Raw genomic sequence first — 16,014 nt, forward strand, 5'->3', positions numbered from 1 at the left:
CCCCCAAAAACCAAACCCATCGCCGTTGAGTCGATTTTGACTCATAGTGACCCTATAGGACAGAGTAGAACTGCCCCATAGAATTTCCAGGGAGTGCCTGGTGGATCTGAGCTGCCGATCTTTTGATTAGCAGCTGTAACTCTTAACCACTATGCCACCAGGGTTTCCATTTCCAGCCCAGGATCTCCTAAATGCCAGACTTGTAAATCCTACTGGGATATTTTTAAGTATCTGTCCTACAAGTACAAAAAACGTAATATATCCCAAACTAAACCCATATTCTTTCCCCAAAACTGTTTTCTTCTTGTAGCCCCTATCTCTGTGAATGCCACTGCAGTCTTTAAAGGCATCAAAGCTAGAGTCCTGGATATTATCTGTGTCATTCCTACTCACATTTCCCCACATCCAGTCAATTTCCAAATCCCACAGATTCTCTCTGTTAACATCTCGTCTATCTCTTCTCTCCCTCTACCAACTACTTTAGCTCTGGCCTTTATAACCGTTCTCCTGGATGATTGCAAGTGTTCTAGTGGGTCTCTCTACTTCTTTTCCATGCTACAGTCACTGGTATTTCTGAAATGTGCATCTGGCCATGTTACTCTCTACTTCTGAAATTCTTCAATAGCTCATTTGGGATAAAGCTCGAGCTCCTAAGAATGGCATAAAAGGCCCTCCACAGTCGGGTTTAGACCTACCTCCTCAACTACCAACAGCTAAATTTTTAAATAATGTAAAACAGTTTGGTGAAGGAAAAAAAAAAAAAAAACTTGGCAGTAAATATTCCATGAGAAAAACTAATATTTAAAAGAAATACACTTATGAAGAATGGACTCTACAGTCCATATTTGTTACTCACCAACAGATGACTCATGCCTGCATGTCTAGGTTCTTATCCTTTTAATACCAGATGTGGCCTGACTGCAGTGTCTCTATTTCCCTACCTCTTTTACTGCTTTCCATCCCTTCAGAACTCCTGACATTTGGCCTCTTCCCTTTCTCCCTATCAGACTCCACAGTCAACTACACTTCTAGCAATACCCTCAACTTTCCACTCCTTGCCCTGCTATCTCAAAAAAACTGAAAAAAACCCCAATCCTTAATACTTTCAGCCTCCGGCACTAACTGATTTAATACTGGGGCAACTAATCATTACAGAAAAAAATTCATCGACGGCAGGGATTAATATTATAGCAAATTTAGAGTTTAAATCCTACCTAGGCCTTGGCAGCCCTCCTAAGTCCTCCTAGACAGCTCAGTCGTGTTGAATAAAGAATTACTGAGCGCCTATGATGTGCCGGTTTTTTATTTTACTACCTCTTGTGTTCTGAAAATGTTTCTATATCCCTTATCAAACGCTGTCTAATACAGCTCAATTATAGAATGAAAGAGATGGGGTTATTCTGTTTTAATGTCATAGTAATGGTAATACGTGAACAACGACCTCCTAAAAGGACATTACTACCTACCTGTCATTCCATAAATATTCTGTGCTGTCACAATGCCATAAACTTGTGCAAGCTCTTTTCTCTTCCTGGAATGTCTCTACCCACCTCTGTGCTTGGCAAATTCCTATTCATTCTTTAAAACTTAGCTCTTTGTCACCCTCTCCGTGAAGACTTCCCTGGCTCTCCAGGAAAAGTTGTTACAGTCCCCATTCTCTACACTCCAGTAACATCACATGTTGTGTATCTGTCTCTCACTTAAATCGTGAATCCCTTCAGGGCAGGGTTTATTTAGCTTGGTAAATGTTAGCACGTGGTAGGCAATCAAAACACCAGTGGCCTGTTGACTCTACTCTAAATAACTGACTCCTGGGACTCTGGTCGGGGGAGCCCTGGTGGTGCAGTGGCTAGAAGATCGGCTGCTAACCAAAAGGTCGGCAGTTCAAATCCACCAGCTGCTCCTTGGAAACTCTATGGGGCAGTTCTACTCTTTCCTATAGGGTCACTGTAAATTGGAATTGACTCGACGGCAATGAGGGGACTGTGGTCAAATAATCTCCTTAACTTCTTAGCCTCAATGTCCTCACTTAAAAATATGGATAATACATCACAAAGAGTTGTTTCAAGAATTAAATTGGAAGACTGTAATATTCATGAAATTATTTTGACAAATGGTAATATCCTTCCATCCAGAATCTGAATGCTTCAGAGCCTTGCTATTTGAGACGGTTACATCACCCCTAGATCTTCTTTAATAGCTGCAACAATGGGCTCAAACATACCAATGACTCTGAAGATACAGCAGGAACAGGCAATGTTTTGCTGTTATACATAAGGTCACCATGAGACAGAGCCGACATGACAGCAACTGACAACAACAGATGTGCTTTACCACCAAATTATCAAATTTCAGTATAGTATACAATTTCTGTCTCAAAATATCCTTCTTCTTCACCAGTACTAGTGCTTAGCTTTCTTTTCAGAGCCATCTTCATTCCTTTACAAGGGTTAGTGCATACTTGATGAGCAGCAGAGAACTACAAAGCTGAGTTTAAGGCAGGTGGTTAGGTTGAATTATCAGGTGTCTTCTTCATAAGTACAGGGCTTATAATAAACTTAAAATTCATATTTCAAAAAATATATACACTATATGTCACAGAACTTCTGCTCATAAAATATCAAAACCAGAATTTCAATCTGAGAATGCTAAGGATCTGACAGACTCTTGTTAGCTTCTCTAGTAAATTTTTAAAAAGTTTATGTCACGAAAAATCCAAAGACAGATAACAGCGGAGAGAACAGTAGACAGAATCCCTCCAGCAGTTGTTTACATCTATGTCCTACACAGAGGTACTGAGTCAAGTCACCTAACTGCTCTGTGCCTTAGTCTCCTCATCTGTCAAAGGAGAACTTGGATTATGCCAAAGCTTTTAAAACCGGCTTCATGAAGCTCCCTTAGGGAGTCTGGGAGTAGGCTGTTGTTGTTGTTGTTAGGTGCCGTGGAGTCAGTTCCGACTCATAGTGACCCTATGCACAACAGAATGAAACACTGCCTGGTCCTGCGCCATCCTCACACTTGTTGTTATGCTTGAGCCCATTGTTGCAGCCGCTGCATCAATCCCTATCACTGAGGGTCTTTCTCTTTTTCACTGACCCTTTACCAAGCACGATGTCCTTCTCCAGGGATTAATCCCTCCTGACAACATGTCCAAAGTATGTGAGACGTAATCTTGCCATCCTTGCTTCTAAGGAGCATTCTGGCTGTACTTCTTCCAAGACAGATTTGTTCGTTCTTTGGCAGTCCATGGTATATTCAATATTCTTTGCCAACACCACAATTCAAAGGCATCAATTCTTCTCTGGTCTTCCTTATTCATCATCCAGTTTTCACATGCATATGAAGCAACTGAAAATGCCATGGCTTGGGTGAGGGGCACTTTAGTCTTCAAGGTGACATCTTTGCTTTTTAACACTTGAAGGGGTAGGTAGAGGAGAGTGTTCTGCCTCCTTGTCCCTCACCAGAGCAGATTTTGCATACTGGGATTGAGAATACATTTGAGCAAAGGGTTTTATGGCTCACTGAAAAAAAAAATGACACACTAGACAGCTTACAATGTTCCTTTTAGTTCTAAAAGAATATGATTTTACATATTTGATTTCTGTTAAAGATAATCTGAAAAACAGAATTCACTTTTACACTGAGTTCAAACATTTTTCTGTTCAACACACACTCAGCATGTGTAAGTAAATGGATGTATTAGAGTTTCTCTTTTCCACTGACAAGTACAGAATGTCAAATATTCAAAGAAAAAACTATTGAGGGTTTGATTCTCCTCAGAAATACTTCCGTGTGTTTTAGGACTAGGTATTCTCTTTATTCATATGAGTTACAAAAGTCTCTATAAATATGAACTCAGATTGTCATATTACATTTATAGAGGTAATACAGTAGAATGTTGTTGCTGTTGATAGGTGCCGAAGAGTCGGTTCCGACTCATGGCGACCCTATGCACAACAGAACGAAACACTGCCCGGTCCTGCGCCATCCTTACAATCGTTGTTATGCTTGAGCTCATTGTTGCAGCCACTGTGTCAATCCACCTCGTTGAGGGCCTTCCTGTTTTCCACTGACCCTGTACTCTGCCAAGCATGATGTCCTTCTCTAGGGACTGATTCCTCCTGACAACATGTCCAAAGTATGTAAGAAGCAGTCTCGCCATCCTTGCTTCTAAGGAGCATTCTGGTTGTACTTCTTCTAAGACAGGTTTGCTCGTTCTTTTGGCAGTCCATGGTATATTCAATATTCTTCGCAAACGCCACAATTCGAAGGCGTCAACTCTTCTTCGGTCTTCCTTATTCATTCTCCAGCTTTCATATGCATAGGATGCAATTGAAAATACCATGGCTTGGGTCAGGTGCACCTTAGTCTTCAGGGTGACATCTTTGCTCTTCAACACTTTGAAGAGGTCCTTTGTAGCAGATTTGCCCAATGCAATGTGTCTTTTGATTTCATGACTGCTGTTTCCATGGCTGTTGATTGTGGATCCATGTAAAATGAAATCCTTGACAACTTCAATCTTTTCTCCGTTTATCATGATGTTGCTCATTGGTCCAGTTGTGAGGATTTTTGTTTTCTTTATGTTGAGGTGTAATCCATACTGAAGGCTGTGGTCTTTGATTTTCATTAGTAAGTGCTTCAAGTCTTCTTCACTGTCAGCAAGCAAGGTTGTGTCATCTGCATAACGCAGGTTGTTAATGAGTCTTCCTCCAATCCTGATGCCCCGTTCTTCTTCATATAGTCCAGCTTCTCGTACTATTTGTTCAGCATACAGATTAAATAGGTATGGTGAAAGAATACAACCCTGATGCACACCTTTCCTGACTTTAAACCGATCAGTATCCCCTTGTTCTGTACGAACAACTGCCTCTTGATCTATGCAAAGGTTTCTCATGAGCACAATTAAGTGTTCTGGAATTCCCATTCTTCGCAGTGTTACCCATAGTTTGTTATGATCCACACAGTCAAATGTCTTTGCATAATGAATAAAACACAGGTAAACATCCTTCTGATATACTCTGCTTTCAGCCAGGATCCATCTGACATCAGCAATGATATCCTTGGTTCCACGTCCTCTTCTGAATCTGGCCTGAATTTCTGGCAGTTCCCTGTCCATATACTGCTGCAGCCGTTTTTGAATGATCTTCAGCAGAATTTTGCTTGCATGTGATATTAATGATATTGTTCTATAATTTCCACATTTGGTTGGATCACTTTTCTTGGGAATAGGCGAAAATATGGATCTTTTCCAGTCAGTTGGCCAGGAAGCTGTCTTCCACATTTCTTGGCATAGACGAGTGAGCACCTCCAGCTCTGTATCTGTTTGTTGAAACATCTCAATTGATATTCGATCAATTCCTGGAGCCTTGTTTTTCGCCAATGCTTTCAGGGCAGCTTGGACTTCTTCCTTCGGTACCATCGGTTCCTGATCATATGCCACCTCTTGAAATGGTTGAATATCAACTAATTCTTTTTGGTATAATGACTCTGTGTATTCCTTCCATCTTCTTTTGATACTTCCTGCATCATTTAATATTTTCCCCATGGAATCCTTTACTATTGCAACTTGAGGCTTGAATTTTTTCTTTAGTTCGTTCAGCTTGAAAAACACTGAGCGTGTTCTTCCCTTTTGGTTTTCCATCTCCAGCTCTTTGCACATGTCATTATAATACTTTGTCTTCTCGAGAGGCCCTTTGAAGCCTTCTGTTCAGTTCTTTTACTTCATCAATTCTTCCTTTTGCTTTAGCTGCTCGATGCTCAAGAGCAAGTTTCAGAGTCTCCCCTGACATCCACCTTGGTCTTTTCTTTCTTTCCTGTCTTTTCAGTGACCTCTTGCTTTCTTCATGGATGATGTCCTTGATGTCATTCCACAACTTGTCTGGTCTGCGGTCACTAGTGTTCAATGCGTCAAATCTATTCTTGAGATGGTCTCTGAATTCAGGTGGGATATACTCAAGGTCATATTTTGGCTCTCGTGGACTTGCTCTGATTTTCTTCAGTTTCAGCTTGAACTTGCATATGAGCAATTGATGGTCTGTTCCACAGTCGGCACCTGGCCTTGTCCTGACTGATGATATTGAGCGTTTCCATCATCTCTTTCCACGGATGTAGTCAATTTGGTTTCTGTGTGTTCCATCTGGCGAGGTCCATGTGTATAGTTGCCGTTTATGTTGGTGAAAGAAGGTATTTGTGATGAAGAAGTCATTGGTCTTGCAAAATTCTATCATTCGATCTCCGGCATTGTTTCTATCACCAAGGCCATATTTTCCAACTACTGATCCTTCTTCTTTGTTTCCAACTTTTGCATTCCAATCGCCAGTAGAATATTAGATGATATATTTTGAAGCTTCTTGATCCTCAGTATCTGAGTTTCACAAGTAGAGAGAAAAATGGCAGAGAAAGGGCCAGAGAGGGAGTATCCATAAATAAGCCCATGAGAAGGAATGATGAATTCATTTTTTTCTACCAAGTTTTGCTTCTCATATTCTCATTTCACCCTAAACTGATTCTATTAGAAAGGAAACTTAGGTTTACCTGAGAGGCCAAATATAAAAAAAAAAAAAAAATTTATTTTTATTTTTTTATAGAACAGCAAAAATTTTTTGGTCTCAAGAGAGGAGGAAATAAAGAAAGCAGCCAGGAAATTATGGTTTGTGGGAAGGCAGTACAGGAAGACTAAGTGATAGAAAAATGCACAGTTTTAACCAATAATTGATTTGCATTAAAATATATATTTTTTCATCTTTATAAATAGTACGTAAGTAGAGAATTATATGGACATTGCTTTCTAAGTTATAGCAAGAGCTAGTAAAAGCATAAAACTGATGTATAGGCAAGTAATCTTTTACTTTTCTAAATGTATTTTTTCTCGGATACCTAATATCTAATGAACTTTCATTTTTAATTATTAAGTGTCTTCAAGACTGTTAACAGGCAATCCTACTGCATTCACCCACTCAGTTCACTCCCCCATTCTCTCAGGAGCTTTTGTACACCCTTTTCTCTCTCCTCAAACCTCCACCTCCATCCTCCCCATCTTTGCTCTCAAATGATGACCTTGGTTCCTATTTCACTAAGAGATCAGAAGCAATCAGAAGAGAATGTCCATACATTCCCACTTCTTATATATCCAGGTATCTGCATCTGTAGCCATGTTCTCTGCCGTCATCCAATTACAATGGATAAACTGGGTACTAGATCCCTTGCCTTCTGACAATCCAAGGACAGTGTTCTAGCAATTGTCCCTTTTCTCTTCAGCATCATTAATTTTTCCCTCTCTACTGGATCATTCTCATCAGTATACACATCTGCTATAATCTCTCCCATCTTAAAAAAAAACAAAAAACAAAAAACCTTCCTTGTCCCCTAAAATGTGTCCATGTGTGTGTATACACACCGATTGTACTCTAAATCCCAAGCAGTCATGAGACTGCTAGGATAAGGACTCTACTATCCTATCCGATTGGGCTCCACACACAAAGACATTTTACAAAGTGCTGCCAATGGAAAGCTGTCATTGTTACTTACAGAAGGCAAACAGTAAATAACAAAAAACAGATTACTTATAGAAAGCAAACATTAAACAACGGGAACAGATTTAAGGTGAACCGGTTTCCTCCACTCCCATGAATACCCCACTTAGCATCGCAGGAGAGGAGTCCACTTACATTTAAAAGGGGACCCACTCACTTTTCCCAAATTACCCACGTCCACTTCTGTCACTGGGCGGGCTCGCCATGGAACAGGTGTCAGCAGGTGTCTTTCTTTCTCTTAACAGGAGTCTCTCTCTAATCAGCTCAGGTCAGTGCTATGGCCATGTTTGTTTGCTCTCTCTCTGTGGCTTTTCTTGGCTGTGTCTGGCCTCCTGTGCTTACTGGTCCAGCTCTCAACCAGTAGCTTTGGGAAAACTGTGGGCCAGTGCCAGGGTTAAGCTGGCATTATGACAGCTCTTGAGGAGAAAAATTAATGGGCAACCCTTGTATGGTGTATGCCCAGGCCTCTGCAGGCAACCTCTCGGTGCTCTCAGGACATGCCTCCTCTGGGTCCCTCTGGACAGGACTCCTCTCAGCCCTCTGGGCTGACCTACTCTTGGCCTTAGTGTTACAGCTCTCAGAATGGGTGGGGTGTCTGTGGTGCCAAGGGCAGGCCAGTTCGGCCTCCATGCTGTCACTTGCTCTGTTCGGGTGTCTGCCTGCACCGGCCTGGACTGCAGCTACTTCCCCCTTACGAGGTGCCCAGCTCTGTTGGTGACCTCTTGCACAGAGGTTGTCAGCTCTGCTCCGTGGATTAACTCTCACCGCCGCCGTCTATCGTGTGAGCTGACTCACCCACCGAGGCCATCCTGACTGTTCTCTCAGCCACTGGACCGCTCCTAGCCTTTTGCCACTGGTTCTGCTGCTGGGCCCCTTCTGGGCCTCTTCTGTGTTATCAGCTCAGTGTTACAGCCCTTGACCCATATAACAACTCTTTTATTTGGGTCTAGGAAGTTTTTAATACAGGGACCCCAAAGGATACACTCCCCTCCAGGTTCTTGATCAGGAAGTCCCCCTGCAAAACCTCTGTGAGATTGGTCAGTTATATAGGAAAACTCTTTGTCAATTTCAAGGGTAGCTTTCCTAGCAGGATCATAAACTGACCAATCCCATAGGGCAGATCATAAACCAACCAATCCTACTGGGTGGATTGCAAGCCTCTTAGGTGGATACCACACTGACCAATCCTTACAAGAAATTTAGGTGGGTAACAAACTGATCAATCCCTGCAAGCTGCCTAGGCAGACAGCAAACAGACCAATCACTTGGCAGACTGTGACGTGACCAATCCTTGTAGAAGAATTGCAAACCTAGAGCCAGAAAGGCCACAAAAAAGAAACCAGTTTCATCACAACCCCATATCCTCTTTTTATTTATGACTCCATTGTTCTGTTCCTTTTTGCAGCAAAATTCCTCATAAGAATTTATACCGTCTCCAATTTTTCTCCTCTAGACTCTTTTTAAGCTACTGTAACAAAGTTTCAGTCTAAAAGAATTCTATACTGCAAAATTCAAAGGTCAATTCTTAGTCCTAATCTTCCATGGCCTATTTCAGTAGCATACGACATAGTCAATACTCCTTCCTTTATGGAACACTTTATCCACTTAGTTTTCAGGACAGAATTCTCCTTTGGTTCTCTCCTCTTATCTCACTGGTTGTTCCTTTGCTGGTTCTTCCCCATCTCCCAACCTCTACACGATGAAGTGTCTCACGTCTCAGTCTGTTGACCTCTCCTTTTCCCTATTTATAGTCATTCCCTACATCATTTCATCAAGTCTTATGGCTTTAATTACCATCTATATGATGATGATGTCACAATTTCCAGATTTATATCTCCAGTCAGGACTTCCCTATGCAACTACACAGTGATAAATCCAACTGCCTACTTGACATGTCCAGCTAGATGTTTCATAGAGACCTCAAACTTAATATGTTCAAAACCAAAGCTCCCAACTTGTTCCTCTTGTAGACTTTCTAATCTCAATAAATAGAAACACCATCCTTCCAGTTACTCGGGCCAAAATCCTTCACGTCATTCTGTGCTCCTACCAGCCTGGTTCAAGGTACCATCATCTCCTGCTTGGATTATTAGAAGAGTCTCCTAACTCATCTCCCCACTTCTGCCTCTGCCCTCTTTATTGCTCCCATATACTATTTGCTACCTAGCAATCATATAATTTTACTCTTCTGCTCAAAGCCCTTTAGTAGCTTTCTATGTCACTCAGAGTATAAGTGGAAATCCTTATTATAATAGCCTACAAGAGTCTTTATCATCCCATCTCATCTCCTGTCACTCTTCTCATTCACTCTGCTCTAGACACACTGGTCTCATTGCAGCTTAAACATGCTAAGTACACTCCTCCCTCAGGACCTTTGTCCTTGTACCCTCTACCTTGAATGCTCTTCTCTCAGATATCTCTACGGCTTGCTTCCTGCTTCCTTCAGGTCTCTGATCAAATATTATTTTTACCACAGAGGCCTTTCCTGACTACTCTACATAAAATAGCAACACTTCCCCCTGACTGTGGCCCTTAAATCAAGATGCTTCATTTTTCTCCTAAACACTAATCACCATTTTTCATGTTATATATTTGTTTGTTGGTCTGTTTTCCTCTTAAAATACAAGCTCCAAGATGGAAAGGACTAGTCTATTTTGTTCATTGCTATTTCTCTAGTGTCTAGAATAGGACCTAGCACATAGTAAGGCACTTAATAAATATTTGTTGAGGAAATAAATAAGTTCACAAATGCCAAACTAAAAATTTTAACTTGTATAATTTCACCCAAAACCTGAAGATCTATGGCTTAAATAATTTAGAGAGTCAAGGGTTCATTTGGTAATACCCAAAACCAAGCCTGTTGCCACTGATTCAATTCTGACTCATAGCAACCCTATAGGACAGAGTAGAGCTGCCTTATAGAGTTCCAAGGATTTGAACTGCTGACCTTCTGGTTAGCAGCTGAGCTCTTAACCACTGTGCCACCAGGGCTCCATTAGCATTTGATAATAGGTAATAGTAACTTCTAGGAGGGTCAGGCCAGTCTGACTATCCCTTCCCTAGTATCATGGTTGTCATGGATTGAATTATGTCTCCCCAAAAATATGTGTAGTTACTTGGTTAGACCATGATTCCCAGTATTTTGTGGTTGTCCTCCATCTTGTGATTGTAATTTTATGTTAAAGAAGATTAGGATGGGATTGTAGGTATAACACCCTTATCAGGTCACATCCCTGATCCAATTAATGTAAAGGAAGTTTTCCTGGGGTTTGGCCTGCACCACCTTTTATCTCTCAAGAGATAAAAGGAAAGAGAAGCAAGCAGAGAGTTGAGGACCTCATACCACCAAGAAAGCAGTGCTGGGAACAGACAGCATCCTTTGGACCCGGGTCTCTGTGTGGAGAAGTTCTTAGTTTGGGAGAACATTGACGAGAAGGCCGACAGAGAAAGAAAGCCTTCCCCAGGAGCTGATGCCCTGAATTTGGACTTTTAGCCTACTTTACCGTGAAGAAATAAATTTCTCTTTTTTAAGGCCATCCACTTCTGGTATTTCTGTTATAGCAGCACTAGATGATTAAGACAATGGTATTGGACTATAAACACTATAAAATATTAATGTAAAAAACTTTAAACAAGTAAATCACTATTATATTTTCAGAGAAATAACCCATTTATTGGGTATTCACTTACGTTTTAAAACATGGGTCACCAGACATCAGCTGCATACTGATCAAAACCTAAATGTAAGAAAAACAAATATCTTGATCAAAAAGAATCTCTTGAGAGAAGGCATGTTCTGCTAATCTATGCATCCTCCACATCACCCAGTCCAGTATTTCTATTTGTTGTTGTTACGTGCCTTCGAGTTGGTTCCGAGTCATAGTGACCCTGTGTACCACAAGATGAATCACTGCCTGATTCTGTGCCATCCTTCCAAGCGTTGTTATGCTTGAGCCCACTGTTGCAGCCACTGCGGCAATCCGTCTTGTTGAGGGTCTTCCTCTTTCATTGACCCTTTACCAAGCATGATGTCCTTCTTCAGGGACTGATCTCTCCTGATAACACGTCCCAAGTATGTGAGACGCAGTCTCACCATCCTTGTTTCTAAGGAGCACTCTGGCTATACTTCTTCCAAAACAGATTTGGTCATTCTTTTGGCAGTCTGTGGCATATTCAATATTCTTCACCAACACAATTCAAAGGCATCAAATCTTCTTCGGTCTTCCTCATTCATTGTCCAGCTTTCACATGCACGTGATGCAACTGAAAATACCATGGCTTGGATCAGGCGCACCTTAGTCTTCAAGGTGACATCTTTGCTTTTCGACACTTTGAAGAGGTCCTTTGCAGCAGATTTGCCCAATGTAACGTGTCTTTTGATTTCTTGACTTCTGCTTCCATGGGTGTTGATTGTGGATCCAAGTAAAATGAAATCCTTGACAGCTTCAATCTTTTCTCCGTTTATCATGATGTTGCTCACTGGTCCAGTTGTGAGGGTTTTTGCTTTTCTTTATATTGAGGTGTAATCCATTCTGAAGGCTGTGGTCTTTGATCTTCATCAGTAAGTGCTTCAAGTCCTCTTCACTTTCAGCAAGAAAGGTTGTGTCATCTGCATAACACAGGTTGTTAATGAGTCTTCCTCCAATCCTGACGCCCCGTTCTTCTTCATACAGTCCAGCTTCTTGGATTATGTGCTCAGCACACAGACTGAATAGGTATGGTGAAAGGATACAACCCTGATGCACACCTTTCCTTATTTGAAACTACTCAGTATCCCCTTGTTCTGTCCGAACAATTTCTATTTAGAAAGCATTAAACCATTATTGAAATGGTTATATCCAATATTAAATTACTGCTTTGCACATAGTTTATAAGTCATTTTAATGTTCAAAACCTTGTCAGTACAAAAAAATCAGAGTGGAAAAGACAAAAACAAAGAACAAGTATGCTTCACCGGTAATAATCCTGTATGGCTGTGTGGTTGTACTGATCTAGTTTCTGTCTTTACTCCCAGATTCCTGTGGTGTGTAAGTGCCTGGAAGTGTTTCCTCCCAGCTTGCCATTTTGATGCCTCAAGGGATGCCTGCTGGTTGCCTCCAATAGCACAGTGCTTCTGGCCTTTGCTGCAGTTATAGAGCAGGGTTTAAAATTTTTCTAATACTTTCTGAAATGCTGCGATTCTCTAGTTGCTGGCTGCCTTTTAAGAAACAGCCATAGGATTTTATCATGTTCCTATGGGAATAATAATGATAATGGCAATGATGACAACATTAACAACTATCATGATCTGAAAATTCCATTATGTGCCAGGCATGAGCTAAGTGTTTTATATGTATTATTTCATTTAATCTTCGATAATCCTATGAGCTAGAGATACTTTTATATTAAGCCCAGGGAGATTAAGTGATATTTGCAAGGTTGGAAATCTAGTAAAAGTTGACGCTGGGATCTGAACCCAGTACTGCACAATACTAAAGCTCATGGTCTTAAGGAATATCAGGATATTTATATTGCTGCATGTTTTCTAGCTAATGGCTAACATATATTCTTATATAACCTCATTTCATTCTTATCTCTTTATTCTACTACATGCCTTGACTACTATCCTTTTTTTTTTTCCTTTACCAATTTATCAAATGACTTATACTTTTGCTGGTTTCTTCATCATCTCTTCTTTCACAGAACCCTACACTCTGGTTTCCAAATCCATCAAAAAAGTACCCTTGAATGTCTCCAGAAGGGGGTGGAAATGGCACATAAAGTTTAAAAATGAGTATTTGTAGTGAAGCAGAGCAGAGAATGAAAAAGTGGTTGGAGGAGATGAGAAGTTTTTGGTTTTTTACATATGGGAGCTACAGGGCTGTTTGCTTACATGTTGATGAGGATGGTTCTTTAGAGGAAGAGATGATTTGATGAGGGAATAGTGCAAAGTGCAAAGGGCAAAGGTCTTGATTAGGCAAGCTTTGGATTCTAGAACCCAAAAGGAAGGACCAATTTCTCACAGGAAGCAGAACACTTCGCTCATTGTAACAGGAGGCAAAACAGAGAATAAGGCTGAAGAGGTAGGTAGAATTGTAAAGTCTATGATAGGGAATTTGAGTTTAATGGCTTATTTTCCCAATAAAGGACCAGGCAAGGTCATTAGCTGAGAGTAAAAGTAGTGTTTGAGAGATATAAGGGAAAGAAAGTATGAAAAATACCTAGGAAATTGGGTAAAGAAGCTTACAAAGGAAGTAGAGTACCATTGCTGGATGGTGGTAAGCATGACTTCAGTAATACTAGGTAGTCTGGTTGTATCATCTCCAGCAGTGTTCAGGGACCCGGAGAAGACAGATGGTTGAATTCAGTTGGGATTGGGGATTACTCAGGAGACAGCGATGGAGGGAGACAGGGACAACGGATAGGGGTGTTTTTTAGGGCATTATAATCATAGATCATGGAATCTAAGCTGGACAAAGAGGAAAGTGAAGGCAAGTAGGGCTGACAGTGAGAGTAGTAAGCTTAAATATAGCTAAGTGATTAGTGGACCATGAAGGGTGGAAGCATATGAGACAGTAGTAGGAGAATGGATAGTCAAGGTAGTGGAGTTTCCAGTTCTTACTCATACATTATTTTCCCTTCTTCTTATTAATTTATGATCATAGTGTAACTTAACTAAAATACAGAAAAAGTTTTATTCAGTGAGTTTTCCTAGGTGCCAGGTACTTTACATTCTTCATCTGGTCTCATTTAATACTCCCAACAACTCTATGAAGTATATGTTATTACCTCTGTGATCACCATAATGTGGCTGCTGATGGTACTTGGTAACAATCAGGCAGATCCCCAGAGATGAGTTCCACCTGCCACTTCACTAGTTATAAAAGAGCCCAACCAAACCAAACCCGTTGCTGCTGAGTAAATTCCAACTCATAGTGACCCTATAGGACAGAGTAGAACTGCCCCATAGGGTTTCCAAGGAGTGGATGGTGGATTTCAACTGCTGACCTTTTAGTTAGCAACTGAGCTCTTAATCACTGTGCCACCAGGGTTCCCAGTGACTTCTATATACCCACCACAGTCACTTTGGAAATCACCTCTTGGGGGCTATAAACATTTCAAGGCATTCAGCAAGTTCCTTCCTCCCAACGAGCCCTTATGCTGTAGCGGTTGTGTGTATTCTTCCTATATGTTCTTAGCACCAAAGAAAAACACCTTAGGATCATGAAGGTGACATTTGTTGCTTTTCACTGCGTCTGTGATTTGGATAGGTTTTTCCTCTTAGGTAGTGAATATTCCAATGGTGTGGTCAGTTTATGATCTCAGTATTGATTCACTCTTGCCCTTGACAGTATACGTGGTGGTGTCACTAGGGTTGGTGTCACCCAGCGCGGTAACTCATGATGTCATATCCTGCATGGACCTCCTCCCATACCAGGCCATACAGAATCCTTAGTAATGTTTTTTATATCAATGTTACTAATTTTAACTATAGAATAATGTGGATAAAATAGTTATAAAAATAGTTAACATTTCTTAGATTATATGAAAATTATTTTGTAAAATCTTTCTACATTGAATTACAACATCATTAGGAACTGAACAGAAGCGTTTTTAATTTTTTCCTTTAATTACTACTTCATTCTCAAAAAAATTATTGATATAGATTCTCAAATACTAATTACCACAATGTTATAGCTATAAAAAAAAAACACCAGAAAATTACACAAAATCAGTGACTATTATAAAAACACTGCAGCAAAGAAAAAAACAGTACATGCTAGTAGCGTGTGCAGACGAAGCCACGTGATTAGAGGCATTGTTGTCATTGGCTAATAATGACAGCTCTGAAGCATTAGAAGGCTCAAAAAGTAAATTAGCACAGAGTTTTAGCCTTGTAGGTACACTGATACATATAAGCTGGGCTTACGAAGAATGTTTTTGTTGTAACTAATTATGGGGATATTTTTCACAAAAAATAATAAATTTCTGCTGAAACACTACACAAAAACTTTACAGACAGTCATTTTGGTGTCACCTCCTCTGATAGTGTCACCCGGTGTGGTCCGCACCCCCTGCACTCCCTAATGATGCCACTGAGTATATGCCTGTGGCTTATTTAAAGGCAGAGTCTCGTTGGTTGACACGTAAATCTTGAAATGTGCTTACTTTAAGAATGGAATTATCCTGTCTCGTATTTTTGGTATCATAGCCTTCCAGTAAACAGCGACGAGTGGTATTTCCTGATCCAGCAAACTCTGCCAGGTTTAGATCTGCAAAGCCCAGCTATGAAAAGAAAAAGAATTATATTAATAGACTATCTACTAGGCTTCTATCATATTGTCTTTAAAATAAACATTCAACCCATGCCCTAGACCAGTCTTCTCAACTTTCAGTCATTTGCAATTTTGCCATTTTAACAATACCTGTTCTACTATTTGCTTAAGAGCTGTCTTTAAGTGGGCGTACTCTTCATAGCAATTTATTACCTATTCTACTCTTA

General features: G+C 40.5%; 1 protein-coding gene across 4 annotated transcripts in view; it reads right to left on the reverse strand.

Moving 5' to 3' along the window:
• Window positions 1-16,014, reverse strand: part of EEIG2 (EEIG family member 2) — a 71,642-nt gene that overhangs the window by 16,215 nt on the left and 39,413 nt on the right. For all 4 annotated transcript variants that reach the window (XM_064282471.1, XM_023547429.2, XM_010589522.3 and 1 more), the window contains 2 exons: window positions 15,681-15,797; window positions 11,223-11,269 (listed from right to left, as the gene is read on the reverse strand). In XM_064282471.1, coding sequence (XP_064138541.1) covers window positions 11,223-11,269; window positions 15,681-15,797 — 164 coding nt within the window. The remainder of the gene's footprint in view (window positions 1-11,222; window positions 11,270-15,680; window positions 15,798-16,014) is intronic.

This window comes from Loxodonta africana, chromosome 3 (genome assembly GCF_030014295.1).
Source record: "Loxodonta africana isolate mLoxAfr1 chromosome 3, mLoxAfr1.hap2, whole genome shotgun sequence".
NCBI classification, from domain to species: domain Eukaryota; kingdom Metazoa; phylum Chordata; class Mammalia; order Proboscidea; family Elephantidae; genus Loxodonta; species Loxodonta africana.